Source organism: Grammomys surdaster, unplaced genomic scaffold (genome assembly GCF_004785775.1).
Source record: "Grammomys surdaster isolate TR1022 unplaced genomic scaffold, NIH_TR_1.0 125946, whole genome shotgun sequence".
NCBI lineage: Eukaryota > Metazoa > Chordata > Mammalia > Rodentia > Muridae > Grammomys > Grammomys surdaster.
In genome coordinates this window covers 1130169-1149054 of record NW_021620768.1, presented here as the reverse complement: position 1 = coordinate 1149054, position 18886 = coordinate 1130169, and the positions used below count along the sequence as shown (strand labels likewise).

Sequence of the window (18886 nt, the reverse complement as noted above, 5' to 3'; positions counted from 1 at the left end):
CTCTCCCTGTTGGCCCACCCCTCTCCCTGTTGGCCCACCCCTCTCCCCTGTTGGCCCACCCCTCTCTCTGTTGGCCCACCCCTCTCCCCTGTTGGCCCACCCCTCTCCCATCTCCCTGCAGCTACGTGGAAAACCAGCAGCATCTGGAACGCCTGGAGTCTGGGGACCTGCAGGGCCTGGGGGAGTTGAGAAGCCTGTGAGGACTAAGGGTAGACAGGGTGGGACTGGGCACAGGGTGGTGGGTGCCCACACATATCGGGATCTGGAAAAACCTAAGAGTAGGAGAGGTCTGGGAGGCTCATGAGTTTGAGGGGTCCAGGTAACTTTCAAAGGGATGGAGAGGGGTGCACAGCTCCACAGGGGTATCTGGCCTGGATGGGCAGAACCACAGAGCTTAAATTCCTCTCATCCCTTCCCTAGAACCATCGTGAAGAGTGGCCTCCGCTTTGTGGCCCCAGATGCCTTTCATTTCACCCCTCGGCTCAGTCACCTGTGAGTGGCCGGGTTAGATCGGAGGGGGCGGGGCTCAGGAGGATCTCTAGTCTTGGGCTGTTAATGGGCTTTGTGCTCCCCAGAGAACTGTCCTGAGGAAGATCCAGCCTGGTCTCCCTTCCTTTGGGCATTTCTTTCTGCTTCGGTGTTCTGATTCTCGTCCAATCAGGCTAGAATCTTAGTTGATTCACCTCTATGTTCCATGCCTCAGAGACGCTTCTCATGAGCACATATCCAGGCTCTCTGCCTGGGGTTGATAGGGTGTGAGGGGCAGAAGCAAGACCCCTGGCTCTGGTCAGAATTTCATCTCGGGTGGGCCAACAAGGGAGAGGGGTGGGTCACCAGAGGAGAGGGGAGGGTCACCAGGGGAGAGGGATGGATCACCAGGGGAGAGAGGTGGGTCACCAGGGGAGAGGGGTGGGTCACCAGGGGAGAGGGGTGGTCACCAGGGGAGAGGAGTGGGTCACCAGGGGAGAGGGGTGGTCACCAGGGGAGAGGGGTGGTCACCAGGGGAGAGGGGTGGGTCACCAGGGGAGGGAGGAGGGTCACCAGGGGAGAGGGGTAGGTCACCAGGGGAGAGGAGTGGGTCACCAGGGAAGAGGGGAGGTGTGTTATGGGATGGTCCACAAGGCCAACTTGGGAGGGGGCATGTTCTGGTCCCTACTCCTCCCCCTCCCCATTCCTGTGAATTACAGCTACTTGCTCTGTAGAGGACAGAGGGACATGCAATGGGTAGAAGATGTACTTATCATCCTTGGTAGTCCCTCCCTGGGTTGTCATTCACAGAGTTGGCCTGAGTCCTTTAAACTCTCACTTGGGTCCAGGGATTTAACAACAAGAGCAATGTTGTGTTACCTACTGTATGTCCTGGCTTTAAAATGTCCAGCTAGGATTGGAGATGTGGCTCCGTTGGTAGAATATTTGCCTCCTATTCATGAAGCTCTGGGCTTGATCCCCACCGCCACATAAACATACCTGTAATACCAGTACTGGGGCCGGTGAGGACACGAGGGTCAGAAGTTCCATGTCACACGTAGCTACACGTTCCAGGCCATCTTTTTGTCTCAACACAACAACAACTTGAAAAGAAATTAAAGTGTGTATTGGGTCGCAGCTCATGTCTCTCACGGCAGTGACTACTTGATAGCAACCTGGGGACAGAGAAAATATGGTCCCCATTTTATAGATGAAAATTCTGGGAGTTGTTTCTTGACTGAGGTCACATGACTGTGCCTGGCCGACAGGTGCGACACTCAGCTCTACTGTAACCCAGGGTGGAGGGGTCGATGGTGCTCCGGGGCCTGTGTCAGAGCTCTGTTCATCTCAGTCCTTACAAAGTCAAGGCTGGGTAGGCAAGGCGAGTGGTTAGGGCATGGCCCTCAAGGGTGCTAGCAGCGGCAGTGTATGGTCTGGTCAGCACTGAGCTCCTGAAACAGTTCCCTAGGGGCAGGAACAGAGCCCTGGCTGGGCTCCTCCTTCATTTTCACCTAGGGAACTATGTCCCTGGGTTTCTGCCTACTGAAGTGCTCTCGGAGGAACAGGAAGGAAGGGATGGGGCCTAAGGAAGTACTTTGACATCCCTGTCTTGAGGTTAGGTGGGGGAGGAGGTTGTGAGAGCCTTAGTCCTCCCCTCCTCCTTGGTGGGGAGCACAGATGGAGCCCCTTACCCCAGCTGTGGCCTCAGCACTTCGCCAGCTGGGGCTGAGGGGTGGGGGCAGGGCAGCCGGCTGTTCCCTTGGATCCCTCTCCCTGGGGTCAGGGAGAGGGTTAACTGGAATTAACCCTTGTTATCCCAAGGAGAAGTCTGTACTCAGAAAGGCTTACCTGCCCTCCGATTCCCACATTCCTACACATCCCCAGGCGTAGGTGATGTTCAAGTTGACTTGGCTGGGGAGTGGGTAGCAGTCTCCTTTGGACTTCTGCCTCAGACTGGGTCAGAGTAAGGTTGCCGGCTCAGGACATCTGTCCTCCCACAGGAATCTGTCCTCCAATGCTTTGGAGTCCCTCTCCTGGAAAACTGTGCAGGGCCTCTCCCTACAGGACCTGTGAGTGTGTGGGCAGGGCAGGGGCAGGGGCCAGCGTGTATGATATGTGGCTGGGCATGTTTGTGTCCTCAGGACTATATGTCACTGGGTCTATGTGGAGCAGGGGAGGGGTGGAAGGTGGGGCAACTCTGGAGACTGTGTTGTGTCTGTGAGCTCGTGCTGGGGATTGTGTGCATGCCTGTCAGCCACTCCCCCCACCCCCATCAAAGCAGAGCCTGCAGGACTATCCTGGTCTGGTTTGGTCTGAGCAGCCTATGCGGATGAGCAGTGTGTGTCCAGAGGCTCAGGGCTGTGTTGAACAGACCATGGCCATCCTGGTGCTTGAGAACGATAGCCCCATCCTCAGTGCATGCACACTGGAAGGGAGATACACAGAATACAGAATAGTCCACATGTGTCAGATGGGTACCTAAGGCCTGTGGGCCATGGCAACCCACCCTTCTTGCCATCATGCTTGACTTCTCACTCTTGGGGAGTCCCACGGAACCTTCAGCTGGCATCCATAACAGTCTCCCCTTACTTCTTTTAGTGACTAAAGTCTTGTTACTGTTTTGGTCCAATCCCCACCCCTTCTGCCTAGACCCCTTGGTAGTCAGCCATCTCCTGGCTACTCAGACCTGTTGCACCCTCTTTTCCTGACTCTCAGCATCCCCTACCCAACAGGACCCTGTCAGGGAACCCACTGCACTGTTCCTGTGCCCTGTTGTGGCTCCAGCGCTGGGAGCAGGAGGGACTGTGTGGTGTGTATACACAGAAGCTTCATGCCTCTGGGCCCAGAGACCAGTTCCTCCCATTGGGACACAACAGCAGTTGTGGTAGGTGCTGTTGTAGAGGGGGAAAGCCTGGGGACTGCACGGAGGGACCTGGGTAGCATTGACAGGGGCTATGGACCCTGGAGGCTGGGGTCTATCAATTTGGGCTCATGAGCAGGGTGGGGGTCACCAGCCCACACTTGGCTTCTAATGCCCCTCCATACCCTGGATGGCAGGTGTACCCTCAGTGGAGATCCAGATGCCCAATGACTCTGTGGAAGTGGGGGATGACGTATTTCTGCAGTGCCAGGTGGAGGGGCAGGCCCTGCAGCAGGCTGGCTGGATCCTCACAGAGCTGGAGGGGACAGTCACGATGAAGGTGAGAAGCATTGCAGCCCTTCAGAGGGGACAAAGGACCAGGTCATAAGAGACAGCAAAAGTAATGATGAGCACACAGGGAGCCTGGGAGGACAGAGATGGCTCAGACACCAGGCATGTCAGCCAGGGGACTGCAGGTCCGCAGGGCAGGTTTGTTGGACACCCGACCCCCCAGACCTCCCAGACCTTGGGCTCCACACTCTAGTTTTTTGGTTGCTGCTTGGCCATGAGCTTCCAGAGAGTTTCTTGTGTCTGCCTCCTCTCACGTACAAGATCACTAGTGTTATAGGACCACGGTGCCGAGCACAGCTTTATGGGGGTCCTGGAGATCCAAACTCAGGCCCTCATTCTTTTGTGGCAAGTAACTCATTGAGCCTTCCTTTCAGCCCTCACTTCTTGGAATAATTTTCAGGGGGGAAAAAAACCCCTTATTTCAGCCTGCTTTTTTTGTTTTCTTATTTGTAAATGGAGGAAGCCATGGTGGCTTTCTGACATCTTCCCTCTTCTAGGCTTTGTTTGATCTCTCTCTCTCTCTCTCTCTCTCTCTCTCTCTCTCTCTCTCTCTCTTTCTCTCTCTCTTTCTCTCTCTCTCTTTCTCTCTCTCTTTCGCTCTCTTTCTCTCTTTTGGTTTTTCCAGACAGGGTTTCTCTGTATAGTTCTGGATGTCCTGGAACTCACTCTGTAGACCAGGTTGGCCTCGAACTCAGAAATCCACCTGCCTCTGCCTCCCAAGTGCTGGGATTAAAGGCGTGCACCACCACTGCCCGGCAGTCTCTATCTCTCTTACCTGAGCATCTTCCCAGGCCTTGCATCTGTTCTCAAGCTGGCCACACACAATTGACATTAGCTACAGTTGACTTTGGAAGTCCCGTGCCCCCAACCAAGGCAGTTTCTCTGTGTAGCCCCCTGGCTGTCCTGGACCTGGCTGTTGTCCCCTCCATCTAACTGTGGTCTCCCCAGTTAGGGCGTGACTTTTCTGTGAAAATTTTCAGGAAATAGGTGTTAAGTGACATGTCAATTCCCCAAAGAGATAGCAGAAACTGGGACTTCCCAAAGTTGACTGAAGATGTTTCCACACTCGGACATTGGCCCTGCTCTGCTTATGCCTTCTCCATTACTCACAGACAGCAACCTTGCACTGAGTGGGAAGAGCCACTCGGCAGCAAGATCTCCCTCCTTTCCTTGATCCAGAGGTCTCCAGCAATTGGTGTTGACTTTCCTTTTAAAGTGAAGCTCCCTAGACTGAACACCCTCATTCCATAAGTCTATTTCCTAATTCCTGAGTGGGCACAGCCCACTGCCAGAGCCAGGTAAAACTGTGAACGAGACCTCTGAAGTTGCTGGCACACACCTTTGATCCCAGCGCTTGGGAGACAGAGGCGGGAGGATCTCTGAATTCAAAGCCAATTAGGTCCAGAGTGAGTTCTAGACCAGCTAGAACTACATGGTGAGACTTAGTTTCTGGGGGTGGGGCTGGGAACAGGAAATTGGAAAATTCTGCCAACTTCTTCAACTTAGAAACAATTGCTAAACTCATCAAGATGGAGAATTCTTGGAAGGTCGTATTTACACGTGGTACGGCCATGGTTTCTTAGAGAGATAATCCAAGCTGGTTTTAATCTCTGAGAGTGGTCAGCCATTTCATCTCTGAAGTCACTCACTGGCATCTTTTTCCTTTGCTGAAGGAAGTGATGCTGTGGCCAAAGCTGCTTCTAGCTGTGGCCTGTCTCTTTGTTTCTGACCTTCTAGGGACTGACTGAAACTGAGTTTGCTAGAACTCTGAGAGCCAGGATTGAGTTGGCAAGGATCTACCTGGCTCTCTGATGACCTGGATGTGAATGTGGAGGTTGGCTATCTGGCTATCTGCCGACTAGCCCCTTAATTGCCACCTCTATTTTAGAGTACCGTCTACCTATTTTGAGGCTGTTGGCTGGGCTTTAGCTTTTCTCTGACCCAGGAGCTACTCTACAAACTGCAAAGGAGGCCATTCTCTGCCCAGCTTCCCTTTGCTTCCCCAGCCTTCCCTCTTTCCATATGGGACCAAAGGGCTCCCAAACACATCAGCTTTACCCCCTATCTCCTGCCTATGCCTGCTGAAGCCCTTCTGATGACTCTCTCTTCTCTGGTTCAGAAATCTGGAGATCTGCCATCCCTGGGGCTAACTCTGGTCAATGTCACCAGTGATCTCAACAAGAAGAATGTGACGTGCTGGGCAGAGAATGATGTGGGCCGGGCCGAGGTCTCTGTCCAAGTCAGCGTCTCCTGTAAGCCCCTGTGACAGCCTCTGCACCTACCCCCACCCATCTCCTCTTTGCTGAAAGAGGGGGGGGAGGTAGATGGGATTGTGAGTGGGCGTCTCTACAGCTGCTCCCCCCCAGCTGTTTCCAGATTCCCATGAAAACCTGACCCTGCTTGGGAAGTCCTGGAGGCTCCTCAAGGCCAGAGGGTTACAGACGGATTTCTTTCTGGCCTGCTGCCCAAGCTTGCTACCTGAGGCCCTCAGCACCAGCTGCAGGCTGGCCTCATTACATGTTTCTCTTTAAGGCTTTTTTCCTACCACTATTTATTTATTTATTATTTATTTATTTCACTTAGGATGTTAGTCTAGGTTTGGGATAACCACTTTATAGCTGAAGTCTCCGCTAGCCCAGGACTGAACTTCCAGCTTGGGCTGTCATTTGTGCAAACTGAACTTCGTGGGTAGAATGAGCTCAGGGCTGGACTTCTAGAGAAGGGGGCTTACGTCAGTTCTGTATCCTGTTCTTAGACAAGCTTAGGTTTAATCAGGAGGGTACGGCCATAGATAAGCATCCTACTTGGAAAGGAGGGGAATTCCTCTCTTGAGTTCCTCTTTATACTTGTTGCCTAATTTCTCTGGCTTTGCCAATGAATCATCTTTAATCTATGTTTCAGCACCATTTTTTTAAATTGTGAAATACACAGTTATGCACATTAAGCACGCACAATATTTATCTACGTATTTATTTAGAGATGGGGTCTTGCAATGAAACCCATGTTGATCCTCTTGCCTCAGCCTGCCCAATACTGGATTACAAAACTGTCACAGCTGGATAACCTACACACTTTAAGGAAGAATGACCCTTGCCAGAGCCAGGTGTGATGGTGCACTTCTTTAATCCCAACACGCTGGAGGCAGAGGCAGGTGGAGTTCAAGGCCAGCCTGGTCTACATAGTGAGTTCCAAAACAGCCAGTGCTGAGAATACAGAGAAATCCTATCTTGAAAAAACAAAAACAAAAACAAGCAAGCAAACAAACATAGACATACCCTTGCCAGGACTTTAGAAGACACCCTCCCTCAGTCCCAACTCCATCTCTTCCACCCTAATTTTTATGTTAAACACTTCCTTGCTAAAATCATTTTCCAAAGGGGCTGGGAACTCAACAGTTTTGAGCATTCTCTATTGTTTAAAAGCACTGATTGCTCTTGCAGAGGGCCCAGGTTGGGTTCCCAGCACTCACATGGTGGCTCACAACCATCTGTAACTCCAGTTCCAAGGAATAGGAGGTCCTCTTCTGGCCTCCAAGGTCACCAGGCACACATGTGGTACACATAATACATGCAGGCAAAACACTCATATACATAAAATAAACCTGAAAAATAACACTTTTCTGCATGTCTGCTTCCCTATTAACGTTTTGTTTGTTTTTCGTGTTGTATAAATGAAAACTTTATGTATTATTTTTCTTCTATTTTCTTTTATCTAAACTTTGTATTTATGAAACACATCCGTGGCAGCAAAAGTAACTATAATTCCTTCATGTACTATATACATTTCATGGAATGAATGCTAGTGAGAATTCCCATATGAGTTGTGTTTATACACATACATTACACATATATACAATTTTATTGAGAGGCTTTTGATTTTTCAGGATTGTGACTGTCTTAAAACCATGTTTCTTGTTTGTCTCTTTGTCACTTTGTCTGTCTGTCTGTCTATCTGCCTGTCTGTCTGTTTCTGTGCTGTGCTGGTACCCAGGACCTCCCGAGAAGCTTGGACAGCAGGCCAGCCACTAGGCCTGTACTGGGCTCCATGTGTGACCCTTAAGTCTCAGATTTTGTCCATTTTCTGCCATATTCAGTATCGTATATTAACTTTCTTGCAAGTATGTCTCCTAGAGGATTTCTTAGGGTCCGCTGACTTGTTTTTCCCGACCTGTCCCCTGATTTGTTCCTCCCCTGGATTCCTTCCAGCCAGTTGCCCACTTCCTGTCGTGTGCTTTCTACCCACAGTCCCTGCCAGTGTGCACCTGGGCTTAGCCGTGGAGCAGCATCACTGGTGCATCCCCTTCTCCGTGGACGGGCAGCCGGCGCCGTCTCTGCGCTGGCTGTTCAATGGTTCTGTGCTCAACGAGACCAGCTTCATTTTCACTCAGTTCCTGGAGTCGGCGCTGACTAATGAGACCGTGCGGCATGGCTGCCTTCGCCTCAACCAGCCCACGCATGTCAACAATGGGAACTACACCCTGCTGGCTGCCAACCCCTATGGCCAGGCTGCTGCCTCCGTCATGGCTGCCTTTATGGACAACCCGTTTGAGTTCAACCCCGAGGACCCCATCCCTGGTGTGAGAGCTACCCTGAACCCTGCCCTGCTCTTGGGAGGGCCTGGGTGGAGATCCAGCAATTCAGGGAGGTCCGGCCTCTGCCTGCCATGACCCTGGTTTCCAGAGCTGTAGTGCTTTGTCCTGAACAGAAGAGCTGTTGGCCAGCTCTGTGCTGTCCTCTTGCTCCTCTCCAAAACCAGGCCTGCTGAGGCCCTGAGCTCTTCCATCTATCCAGGCTAAAGGAAGGGCTGTGCCCTCCGGGCAGCTTCAGATCCCTCTCTCTTGAGGCCCAGAAACCTATGTGTCCCATAAAGGAGCATCCTGGAGGGGAGGGCCTCCCTTTTCTCCCTCTCTAACCGCTTTCTCTCCTCCTTCCTGCTGCAGTCTCCTTCTCGCCAGTGGGTGAGTTGCCTGGGCTGGAGGGCAGTTGTATTGTCTCAGAGCTGAAGGAAAGGGGACAGCTAGCTGGGACCCTGAAGTGTGGCCAGGGTGGGGAGCTGCTCGAGGAGACATGGCAGTATGTGCCAAGGCCCACCCTCTGTGCCCCATGTCCCCACAGACACTAACAGCACGTCAAGAGACCCAGTGGAGAAGAAAGATGAAACCCCTTTTGGGGTGAGTGTGAGGTGTAGAAGCTCATGGGGGTGTGATGGGGGGGCAGGCACGGCTCCTTTGCCCGTCATTTGGAGCTAGAACAGGACCATCGGTCTGTTGTGTCCCGAGCTTGTTTAGCTGCTTCCCCAGCTGGCTGAGGTCACTAGAGAAGCTGGGCACAGGGCTGGGGACCTGGTTCTGGATTCCCCTGTAGGATAGAGCTCAGAGTACAGAAGCCTGTAGGCCTGACCCTCCTTCTAGGTCTCTGTGGCCGTGGGTCTAGCCATCTCTGCTGCCCTCTTCCTTTCCGCCCTCCTCCTCGTGCTCAACAAATGTGGACAGAGGAGCAAATTTGGGATCAACCGTGAGTTGGCAGCAGCGGTCTGTCTGTCTGTCCACCCATCGTACTGGCTTGATTTTCTTTTGGCTCATCCCATCTTGTGCCTTGTGTTTGGCATATGGTTGGGGGGTGTTTATGGGGCTCGGGCTGGGGCAGGATCGTTTTAGAGGCAGCAGCTATTTGTTGGTAGCTGAGCTGTTGTCAAACACTGAGTGGGTCTGAGGGGCTCGGCTCTGTCAGGAGCAGGGGAGTTGCTTTGGTACCAGGAGCCAGATCAAGAGACGCCCTGGTACTTCCCTCCCCTTGCCTACCATCTTGCTCTGGCACTACTCTGCCCCTCTTCCAAGTTAGCCGGTGGGGAGCCTGCCACTATTCAAGCTAGTCCAAGCAAAGATGGGGATGGTGCCTGGGCTACCATGCTCCATGTGTGTGTGTGTCTCTTCCCCAGGCCCTGCTGTGCTGGCTCCAGAGGATGGGCTGGCCATGTCCCTACACTTCATGACACTGGGTGGCAGTTCTCTTTCCCCTACTGAGGGCAAAGGCTCTGGACTCCAGGGCCACATCATGGAGAATCCCCAGTACTTCAGTGATACCTGTGAGGAACTGTTATAGTAGGCGAGTGTGAACATGGTGTGTGTGTGTGTGTGTGTGTGTGTGTGTGTGAAGCCCCTGACCCAGGCGTCTCCCCATCCTATCTCAAAGTCTAGCCTGTCTCCTATCTCTAACCTTGTCTAGGGCTGTACCTCCCACACTGGACTCTCTCTGGGCAGATGCTCCCACCCACCCACTCCCCATTTCCTGTGTCTGCACTGCCCTTACCACTGCCCCATCCTGCCCAAGCCAGGGCTGCCTTCTGACTTTACAAGCCCCTCCCAGGTGTCCATCACATCAAGCGCCAGGACATCATTCTCAAGTGGGAGCTAGGGGAGGGAGCCTTTGGAAAGGTCTTTCTTGCTGAGTGCTACAACCTTCTGAATGATCAGGACAAGACGCTGGTGGCTGTCAAGGTGAGACTATGGTCCTGGTAGGGACTGTTGGCTTGTGTCCCTCAGAGCACCCTCCTGACGGGATGGGGATGTGTGAATGAGATGGGATGGGGTTGGGGTCCCCTCCAGTTCTGTCCCCATCCCTACCCCCAGGCACTGAAGGAGGCATCAGAGAACGCTCGTCAGGACTTTCAGCGTGAGGCGGAGCTGCTCACCATGCTACAGCACCAGCACATCGTGCGCTTCTTTGGAGTCTGCACCGAGGGTGGCCCATTGCTCATGGTCTTCGAGTACATGCGCCATGGGGACCTCAACCGTTTCCTCCGGTACGAGAACTCAGCTCCTGGCCCGGTCCCTGGTCCCTTCCCTGGAAGAGTATCCTTGCTTGTTAGATGATCTGACTTTCCAGAGGCCCTAGGGAGTGAAGGTTCATGTGCACTGTCTATAGGACTCAGCTACAGGAGGACCTGAGTAGAAATGTACCCTGGAGCTTAGGGGGCACTGGGTGACACAAAGTAGATCAGGCGAGCCAGCCTAAGGTGCGTAGAGATGGGTTGGTAAGGAACCAGTCAAGGGACGGCCATGGAGATCTATTTCCTTGCTTGTGGACAGCTTGCAGGCCTAGCCAGAGAGATGCCATTAGATGGGGCCCAAGCTGTGTGAGGACAAGCTGTGTGAGGGCAAGCTGTGTGAGGACAAGCTGTGTGAGGACAAGCTGTGTGAGGACAAGCTGTGTGAGGACAAGCTGTGTGAGGACAAGCTGTGTGAGGACAAGCTGTGTGAGGACAAGCTGTGTGAGGGAGGACAAGCTGTGTGAGGGAGGACAAGCTGTGTGAGGACAAGCTGTGTGAGGGAGGACAAGCTGTGTGAGGGAGGACAAGCTGTGTGAGGACAAGCTGTGTGAGGACAAGCTGTGTGAGGACAAGCTGTGTGAGGAGCAGTTGGTGATGCTCCATGGAGCATTGGGAGGAAAGGAGAGACTCTGAGGCAAGCCTGGAAGGCTTTGGGCAGGAGGCTTGGGCCTTCATGTTTCCAGCTTGCTCTGATGACATGTGGGGCCACCCTCCTTGCCATATTCCCTGGTTTACTTCTCTGCTCTGGACTGGAGTCTCGGTTTAAATATCCCTTCTTCTAGGAAGCCTTCTCTATCTCCATCCCTTGCTGTGAGCTTATTTATACTCTACTCTCTGCCCCAGTGCCCTGGTCTCAGAGAAAGCACTGCCAGCAAAGCAACCAGCAGGAAGAGCGGCTGGGAAAGGGCAGCGTGTGGGGACTGGTACCAAGTGATCAGGATCAGGACTTGGGGCCTATGGGGCACATTGGAATGCTTTGGAAAGGAACACTGTCCATGGACTAGCTGGACACTAAGGACAAAAGTGAGGGGAGGGGACAGGTGATTCGAGGAGGACTCAAGTTGCTGGCCTGGAGCTGGAGAAGCTCCCCTCATAGGCCAGAGTGGGCCAGGGGTTGGGGACAGCTCATCATAGCAAAGGCTGTGCTCAAGTGATGTGATGGTAATGCGGGTTGGGGCAGCTGGAGGCTGGCGCTGAGTTCCTCTGAGGACTATGAACTTAGTATCCTTGGGGGTGGGGTTGGCTGTGGAGAAAGACAAGCCTGTTTCCTCCCTTACCCTTCTCCCCAGACAGCTGCCTCCTCCTTTCCTTCCTCCATTTTTGCCCCTAGTCTTTTCCTTCCTCACACCCAATTCTAGGCATCCCCTCCACAGCTCCGTCCACCCAGCTCCTCCCTCCCAGCTTCTCTCTGTCTCTGTCTTTCTCAGGTCCCACGGACCTGATGCAAAGCTGCTGGCTGGTGGTGAGGATGTGGCTCCTGGTCCTCTGGGCCTTGGGCAGCTTCTGGCTGTGGCTAGCCAGGTGGCTGCCGGTATGGTATACTTAGCCAGCCTGCACTTTGTGCACCGGGACCTGGCCACACGCAACTGTCTGGTGGGTCAGGGACTAGTGGTCAAGATTGGAGACTTTGGCATGAGCAGGGACATCTACAGCACAGACTACTACCGCGTAAGGGTCCCTAAACCCTCCCCCCAGCATCTCTACTGTACACAGCCTTGCTTGGAGTTAGTAAGACCCTGCACTGGCGAGCTTGCCCTCCTCTTTCTCTAGCAGTATGAGCTCTGGGTTCTGGTCTCTGGTCTCCCATCCCTTCCAGCACTTCAGCCCTGGGTGGGAAACTTTTTTCTCTACTGATCCCTCAGCCGGGGCCCTGCCATACCTTTTGTCTATTTAAGGTGGTGGGGATGGCTTTGTGGTTGCCTCCAGAGGAGGTGATACAGTGTGTCTCTGCAGGTGGGAGGTAGGACCATGCTGCCCATCCGCTGGATGCCACCCGAGAGCATCCTCTACCGCAAGTTCAGCACCGAGAGTGATGTGTGGAGCTTTGGGGTGGTGCTCTGGGAGATCTTCACCTATGGAAAGCAGCCCTGGTACCAACTCTCCAACACTGAGGTCAGCTCTTCCAGGCATCCTCAGGCCCTGCCCTCAGCCCCTGTTCTTTTCTCCTCTCCTGGTCTCTCTCTTGTTCAGTCCCCAAACCCAAGCACAGCTGGCTCCTGGAGGGCCCTTAGAGGTCACTGTGGATCGAGTCCAGGCCAGGCCTGTGTGTCTTAGAGGTCACAGTGGGCATTTACAGGACAGAGGAGAGGGTGGGAAAGAGGGGACAGCAGGAAGGCTGGAGGTTAGCTGGAGGAGGACAGCCCTGCCTTCCCCTGGCCTTCTGGCTAGCCACAGTTAGAGCAGACCCCAGGTGTTTTGTCTCCTCAGCAGCTCCCCCAAGCCTCCTCCTTGGCTCACAGCTGTCAGTTTCCATTTCTCCTTCTAATGCAGTGTGTTCCCTCGAGGCTGATGGGGTGGGGGAGAGGGTTATAGATTTTAATTTTCTCAAGCACTGAGAGAAGGAATGGAATTAGTGCTGCCCATAACCTAAGTCCTCTAATGGGGATGGGGAGAAGGGGAAGAGAGGCACCAGGCGCCTTCTCCAACCAGCTCCCTGTCACCGGCTCTTTGTCAGATCCCTCCTGTAGCCGCCCCAGCGGCACTTCCTGGAGTCTATCTATTGCTACAGTTTCTTTTCCGCTATATCCCCCACAGAGTGGCGCAGGCAGAAGGAAGAAGCAAGGGTTGCTTCTGCTTTAAACTGAAACAGCTATCCCCCCACCCCACAAAGGCTATGACTGTCCCACACCGCTCGCTCTCTTCTGAAGCTGGGAGGTGGAGGCTGAGGCCAACGGATGATGGTCTTGGCAATGTCATGCCCTCACTCATAGCACCCCACCTGGCAAGTCCTCACTGGGTGTAACATTAGCCTTCTGGAGGCAATCCTAGAGTCCGTGCAGAAACTATTCCCACTTTTCAGAGCAGGAAAGAGCCTTGGAGTTTGAAGGGCACTATACAGTTCAGTCAGTCAGGGTCCATCTGGGAGAGCCTGTAACCTTCCTGTCCCAAAACCCTCAGTTTGCTCTTTTCTCTTGTCTTTCCGGTGGCGCAGGCGATCGAGTGCATCACTCAGGGCCGGGAGCTGGAGCGGCCGCGCGCCTGCCCTCCTGATGTCTACGCCATCATGCGCGGCTGCTGGCAGCGTGAACCGCAGCAGCGCCTCAGCATGAAGGATGTGCACGCGCGTCTGCAGGCCCTGGCACAGGCGCCACCCAGTTACCTGGACGTTCTGGGCTAGGAGCCGAGTCTGGGTGTCAGGCCGCCCTGAGCTCCCTCAGCGCCCAGCTGCTACAACACTCAAGTCTCTTACCCTCAGCATGTGGAGGGGACCGGCAGACGGGGAGTGGAGAGTGGCCTTGCTTCATGGCCAGCATCCATCATAATAGCAATTATATTTATTATCCCTGGCTGTGTCTCTTGCCCATTCTTGGGAAGAAGGGCTTGGGGACTCAGCAGAGGCTGTGCTCTCTGGGTCTCTGGAGTCAGTTCCCTTTCTGGTCCCCCTGGGTTGCCTCCCTACTCCATGCAGCTGTCCCCCACTTCATCTTCACCCCTCACCTGGTGCTGACAGCCTGTCCACACCCTCACTGTCTGTATTTGGTCTTCACAAAGGCTGATGCTGGGGAAAGGGAATAGGACCCCGGGGGACGGCAGCCGCTGGGGCTAGGGGTAGACAGCAATCACACATTAGAACAAATGATCAAGACAGAAACTGTGGTGTGTGTGTGTGTGTCTACAGCAAGGACTGAAGGAACAGACTCTGATTGTACACACCTTTAACCTCAGCTACAGGAGTCTGAGTGCAGCAGGAGAATCTCACATTCAAGGGTCTACTTGGGCTTTGGAGTCAGTTCAAAGCCAGCCTGGGAAACTTAGGGAATCTCTGTCTCAAAACAAGTTCAAAGAGGGCTGGGAAATAGCCCGGCAGTACAGCCCTTGCCTGGTATGTGTAAGGGCCTGGGTTCAATTCCCAGTACTGTGGGGGTAGGGTGGGGATGGGCGAGAGACTGAAGATGAGGGATCAGGACCCTGTTCCTACCCCCTCTGGTTCTCTTCTTGGCCCTGAAGCTTTGAGATTACACTTGGAGGCGGGGGATTGGACAAGGTGGCTTCCTAAGGATAGAACACTGGTGCTGCCCCATGCTTCTCAAAGGGCAGATGGGGTCTACCTTTCTCTGTGACCCTAATTGAAGGGCCTGGGGCATCTGTCACATTAATATCCCTCAACTCCACCACTTCAGGGGAGCAGAGCCAGGCCTCATGGCCACTGTGGGAGCTTGCTTCCACCCTGGGGCCAGAGCGACATTTCAGCCTTCACTTCCCATCACCCGCTGGGCTCCTGCAATATCACATGCTCGCCCACATAGCTCCCGGGGCAAATGATGGCTGTCTCCTGTCCCTGGGTGCCCAGTTCCCTGCCTTGTCCCTGTGATTCAATCTGTTCTTATCAACCTGGGCCGGGCCCTGCAGTGTGTCTGCCTCTTGTCCAGGCTGGTTCCAGCTAATGGAGGGCTAGCCCAGGGCGGCAGGCTGATTGATGGGGGTTCTGGTCCCCAGGGTCTTCGTTGGCAGGCTCTCCTTTCCTGCCTTGGGATGGGTGGTGCTGCTTCACTGAAGAAGGGGGACAGAGCGGAGGCATCAGATCTAGCAGGTGAGGCCATGGACGAGAGCTACAGACACTGAAGCTAGGAGACTTCAGAGGATAGCACAGACAGATACGACAACGGGAGACGACTGGGGTTAGTAACACACAGGCAGGGGAGGGCGGCAGTCAGAGTCATAAGAGCTTAGGACCCCTGTAAACTTTGCCTGCTCCTTCCTTCTGTGCCTCTGTCCTTCGATCCTCTTGTGGCTGAGGGTATAGCAGATTTGGAGGCCTTGCTGGGGACACAGGGCTCTGCTCTGCAGTTGGCTACACTGAGCAGGATTGTGCAGGGCTTGGAGGCAGATAGCAGAAGAGACTTGAAAAGCCTATGGGCATTTCCAGTGTTGATTATGGGATATGGAAGACTCCAGAACCCTGCTGAAGGCAGGAAGCTGAGCCAAAGAGGCACAGAGTTTGGGAATGTGACTTGGGAATCTTCTGGGAAAGTGGCAGAGATCTGGGGACAGCAGAGAGGAGCACCAGTCCTTCAGGCAACATGACTTGAAGCTTTGCACAGGGGCAAGAAGGGATTGTACCCTCTGTCAGCAAGTGGCCTCCCCCTCACGGATGGAGACTCAGACACTTGTCCAGAGCGCCCTGGCCTACCTCACGTAGCCAGCCTAGATGGAAGCGTGCACATATGAGCACACACAAACAACACTGCCATTGTTGCTGGGTCCCACTGCCATTAACAATGTCCTTGTCCCACTGTGGCCCCTGCCCCCTCTCTGTTAATTACCTCCTGGCTGTGCCAAGTCCATTAGCCACCCTCAGTCCCGGGGGCTGAACACCAGTTGAGATGGATAGCTATAAGGAGATGGGTGGAATGGGGCTCTGGGGACTTTGGGGGGCTTGAGACAGACAGCAACCTGGGGCCTTAGGGTAGTATTATGTCTCCCGGTACTCTCTTGTCTCAGATAAGGGCTGCATTGACTGGAAGAGAGGCTCTGAGAGGCTGTGGAGCACTGACCAGAGGAACCATGCTTCCCCTCAGTTGGGAGAAAAGGAGGAAGTGGTGTGGTCAACTTAGTGGGCTCCTTTGGGCTCCAGCCCTGGGACAGCTCTCTAAGGAACTTGACATTCTCCTGCTCCCTCAGAGCTGGCTTCTCAGGAGGCTAGAATACCTGCCGGATTCCAGGACTCCACAGACCTGCAGACAGGTCCCTAGGGCTGCTCCGGGAGGACATCCCACTTTGCCTGTGTCCCTCAGGCTGAGAACAGGTCCTAACTGTAGACTTCACACACCCTGGGTGTGTAAGTAACAGCTGGAGGGAGCTTGCTATATTCCTGTAGGGACCTTGGACTGGCTACCCAGTGTTGGCAGAAGCAGGGCAGTCACTGGGATTCTGGGTTCTAGCCTCCTGTCCTGCTGATGTGCCAGGCTATCCAGGCTCCTCCAGTAGGGTACAAACTGGCTGCTTACTTTGAACTTGCCCAGATGGCCTTTCTGTTTCCTCCCAGCTCTGAACAACAGAGGGTTTTGCCAGTAGTCAGGGCAGACGGCTCCAGCTGGGAGAGACAGATAAATGAAGGCCATAGCTGCAGGAACAAACCAGTTGAGGCCAGGAAAGAACCAGCAGCCAGGAGCCCCAGGACTCAGCAGGGTAGAGCCCCAGAGACAGTCTGCTTTTTCTTTTTTGGCCTGGAATCCAGCTCTGGAACATGAGCTTTGGCAGGCACCACCCACTAGGCTGAGCCCCCCTCATCTCTGCTGGGTTATGTGCCCTGGTAGGTAAACTAGACTCTGAAGTGAAGTTCTGCCATTTACCAGTGCTGTCACTCAGCATTCTGTACCTTGGTGTCTTCTGCAAAATGGGAATAGATAATAATAGCAGATTATGGGATGCTGGGAGGCTGAGACCCATATGTAAAGCTCTCCTGGTGGGTCTGCCCTCCAGCCTACAGACAGATTGTTCTGTTTTCTTTCTTTTTTTCCCCCCTTTTATTTTGGTTTTGGTTTTTCAAGACAGGGTTTCTCTGTGTAACTCTGGATATCCTGTTCTGGAACTTGCTTTATACCAGGCTAGCCTCAAACTCAGAGATCGTCTGCCTCCTGAGTGCTGAGTGCCACCATGCCCAGCTGAGACATACTGTTCTTATGTTAGTGTTCATTTCTCTCTACTTCCCTTCCTCTCTCTAGCCAGTTGCAGGCCTTTGGTACCCAGCGGGGACCCTGCTAGTCTTTGGGATGGTAATCTATCCCATCCTGAGTATGAACAGGTATCCTGGGGACTGCAGTGTTTGAGAAGAGATTCTTTGACCCCAGACCCAACTTTCCCCTCTTCCTGAGGTTGCTTCAGAGTGGAATGTATGTGTGGAGGGACTCTGGGACTGGGGCTCTAAAGTCCCCCTGTTGTTACAGGGAGGGCAGGGCTGAGCCACACATCCAGTGACTCCTTAGCCTCATCCCTCAAACTCCCAGGCTCTTCCTGCAGCCCTGCCTCTCCTGACTTGTCTGTTTGGGTAGCCTAGGAGACAGGATAGGAACCTTGGCACTCTGTGGCAGGTGTTTCTGGGTTATGGACCCTTACCGACCCGATCAGGCCTCTCATAGTTAATAGTGATGCAGGACTTGGAAACTGTACTTCTAAGACTTGGCTCTCTTTCCCTATAGCCTGATGTTCCAAGTGTCAGGAAGCTCTTCTTGCAGTCTACCCTCGCATCTCTCACTTGGATTTGAAGGGGTTACTCAGCTCCAGGCCTGCCCACTGTGGGTCTCAGCTGCCTGGGGCCTGTGGTCAGGGCTAATGCAAGCGAGAAGGAGAGGACAAGAGGGGTAAAGTTATTAGCGTCTTCATCTTTGAGGGATATTGATTGTTGGGTCTCCAGGCCCATTTGGTCTTATAATGGGGTACATGGAGGTGTTGGGAGGGGCACAGAAAGATCCCACAGAGTCCCTGCCCCTTCTTTTGGAGTGGCAGCCACACAAGGTCTGGTCATCGGCTGCCACAAGAGACGCGGTTTGTGAGTGAGAGTTCTGGGGAGATGAGGGATGGAAAAGCTGAGGGGACTCAGGTCCTGGCGCCCGACACTGGACTATTTTATGCATGTGTGAGCATGAAAAAAGAATGATAGCACACCCATCAAGGCTGGACAGATACAAGGGAGGGGGGAAGAAGGGGATCCCCAGCCTGTCCGAAGCCCTCACCTGCCTTCAGAGTTATTAAGCAGGCTATTCCCACATGACAGGAAGGTTGACCTTGTGTGTCCAGTTTCCTGTTTGCATGGGATGTCCTAGGAGCTGGCTGGTGCAGTCTTGTTTCTCCACCTGGAGCTTTGCACATTCCTGTCTTCATCTTGAGATAGATGTGGGGCACAGGGGCTTCAGTGTCAGGTCCACCTTCTCCAGGCAGCCCCCACCCCATAAATGTCTGCTCGAGGCTGAGAGAGGGAGGTATGTAGAGCCAGGGTGGGATGGTGGGCACAGAAGCAAACTTTCCCTTCCTCCCTGAGAAGGTCCTGATGCCCCCAGTGCTCAGGGACTCGGAAGCTCATGCCTCAGCCCCAGAGGAGCTGGCTTCCCCTCTTCTGTGGTGGGAGAGGAGGTAATTAATGAGGGGAGGCTGGACAGTGAATGTTCAGGGCTAATGTTGGTATTAATCAGAAGCTGGTCCCCAGTCCCCAGCGAGAGATCA

General features: G+C 53.7%; 1 protein-coding gene across 2 annotated transcripts in view; it reads left to right on the top strand.

Moving 5' to 3' along the window:
* The window catches only part of Ntrk1 (neurotrophic receptor tyrosine kinase 1), a 17236-nt gene extending 3223 nt beyond the window's left edge, over positions 1–14013 (top strand). The window contains exons 2-17 of one of the 2 annotated variants that reach the window (XM_028753107.1): positions 122–196; positions 421–492; positions 2469–2537; positions 3201–3352; positions 3526–3668; positions 5799–5931; positions 7924–8253; positions 8619–8636; positions 8794–8849; positions 9090–9192; positions 9617–9763; positions 10045–10175; positions 10308–10480; positions 11935–12175; positions 12461–12619; positions 13659–14013. In XM_028753107.1, coding sequence (XP_028608940.1) covers positions 122–196; positions 421–492; positions 2469–2537; positions 3201–3352; positions 3526–3668; positions 5799–5931; positions 7924–8253; positions 8619–8636; positions 8794–8849; positions 9090–9192; positions 9617–9763; positions 10045–10175; positions 10308–10480; positions 11935–12175; positions 12461–12619; positions 13659–13844 — 2188 coding nt within the window. In that variant the 3' untranslated portion in view covers positions 13845–14013. The remainder of the gene's footprint in view (positions 1–121; positions 197–420; positions 493–2468; positions 2538–3200; positions 3353–3525; positions 3669–5798; positions 5932–7923; positions 8254–8618; positions 8637–8793; positions 8850–9089; positions 9193–9616; positions 9764–10044; positions 10176–10307; positions 10481–11934; positions 12176–12460; positions 12620–13658) is intronic. The other variant, XM_028753108.1, reaches the window with a different exon arrangement.
* The last annotated feature ends 4873 nt before the right edge of the window (positions 14014–18886 follow it).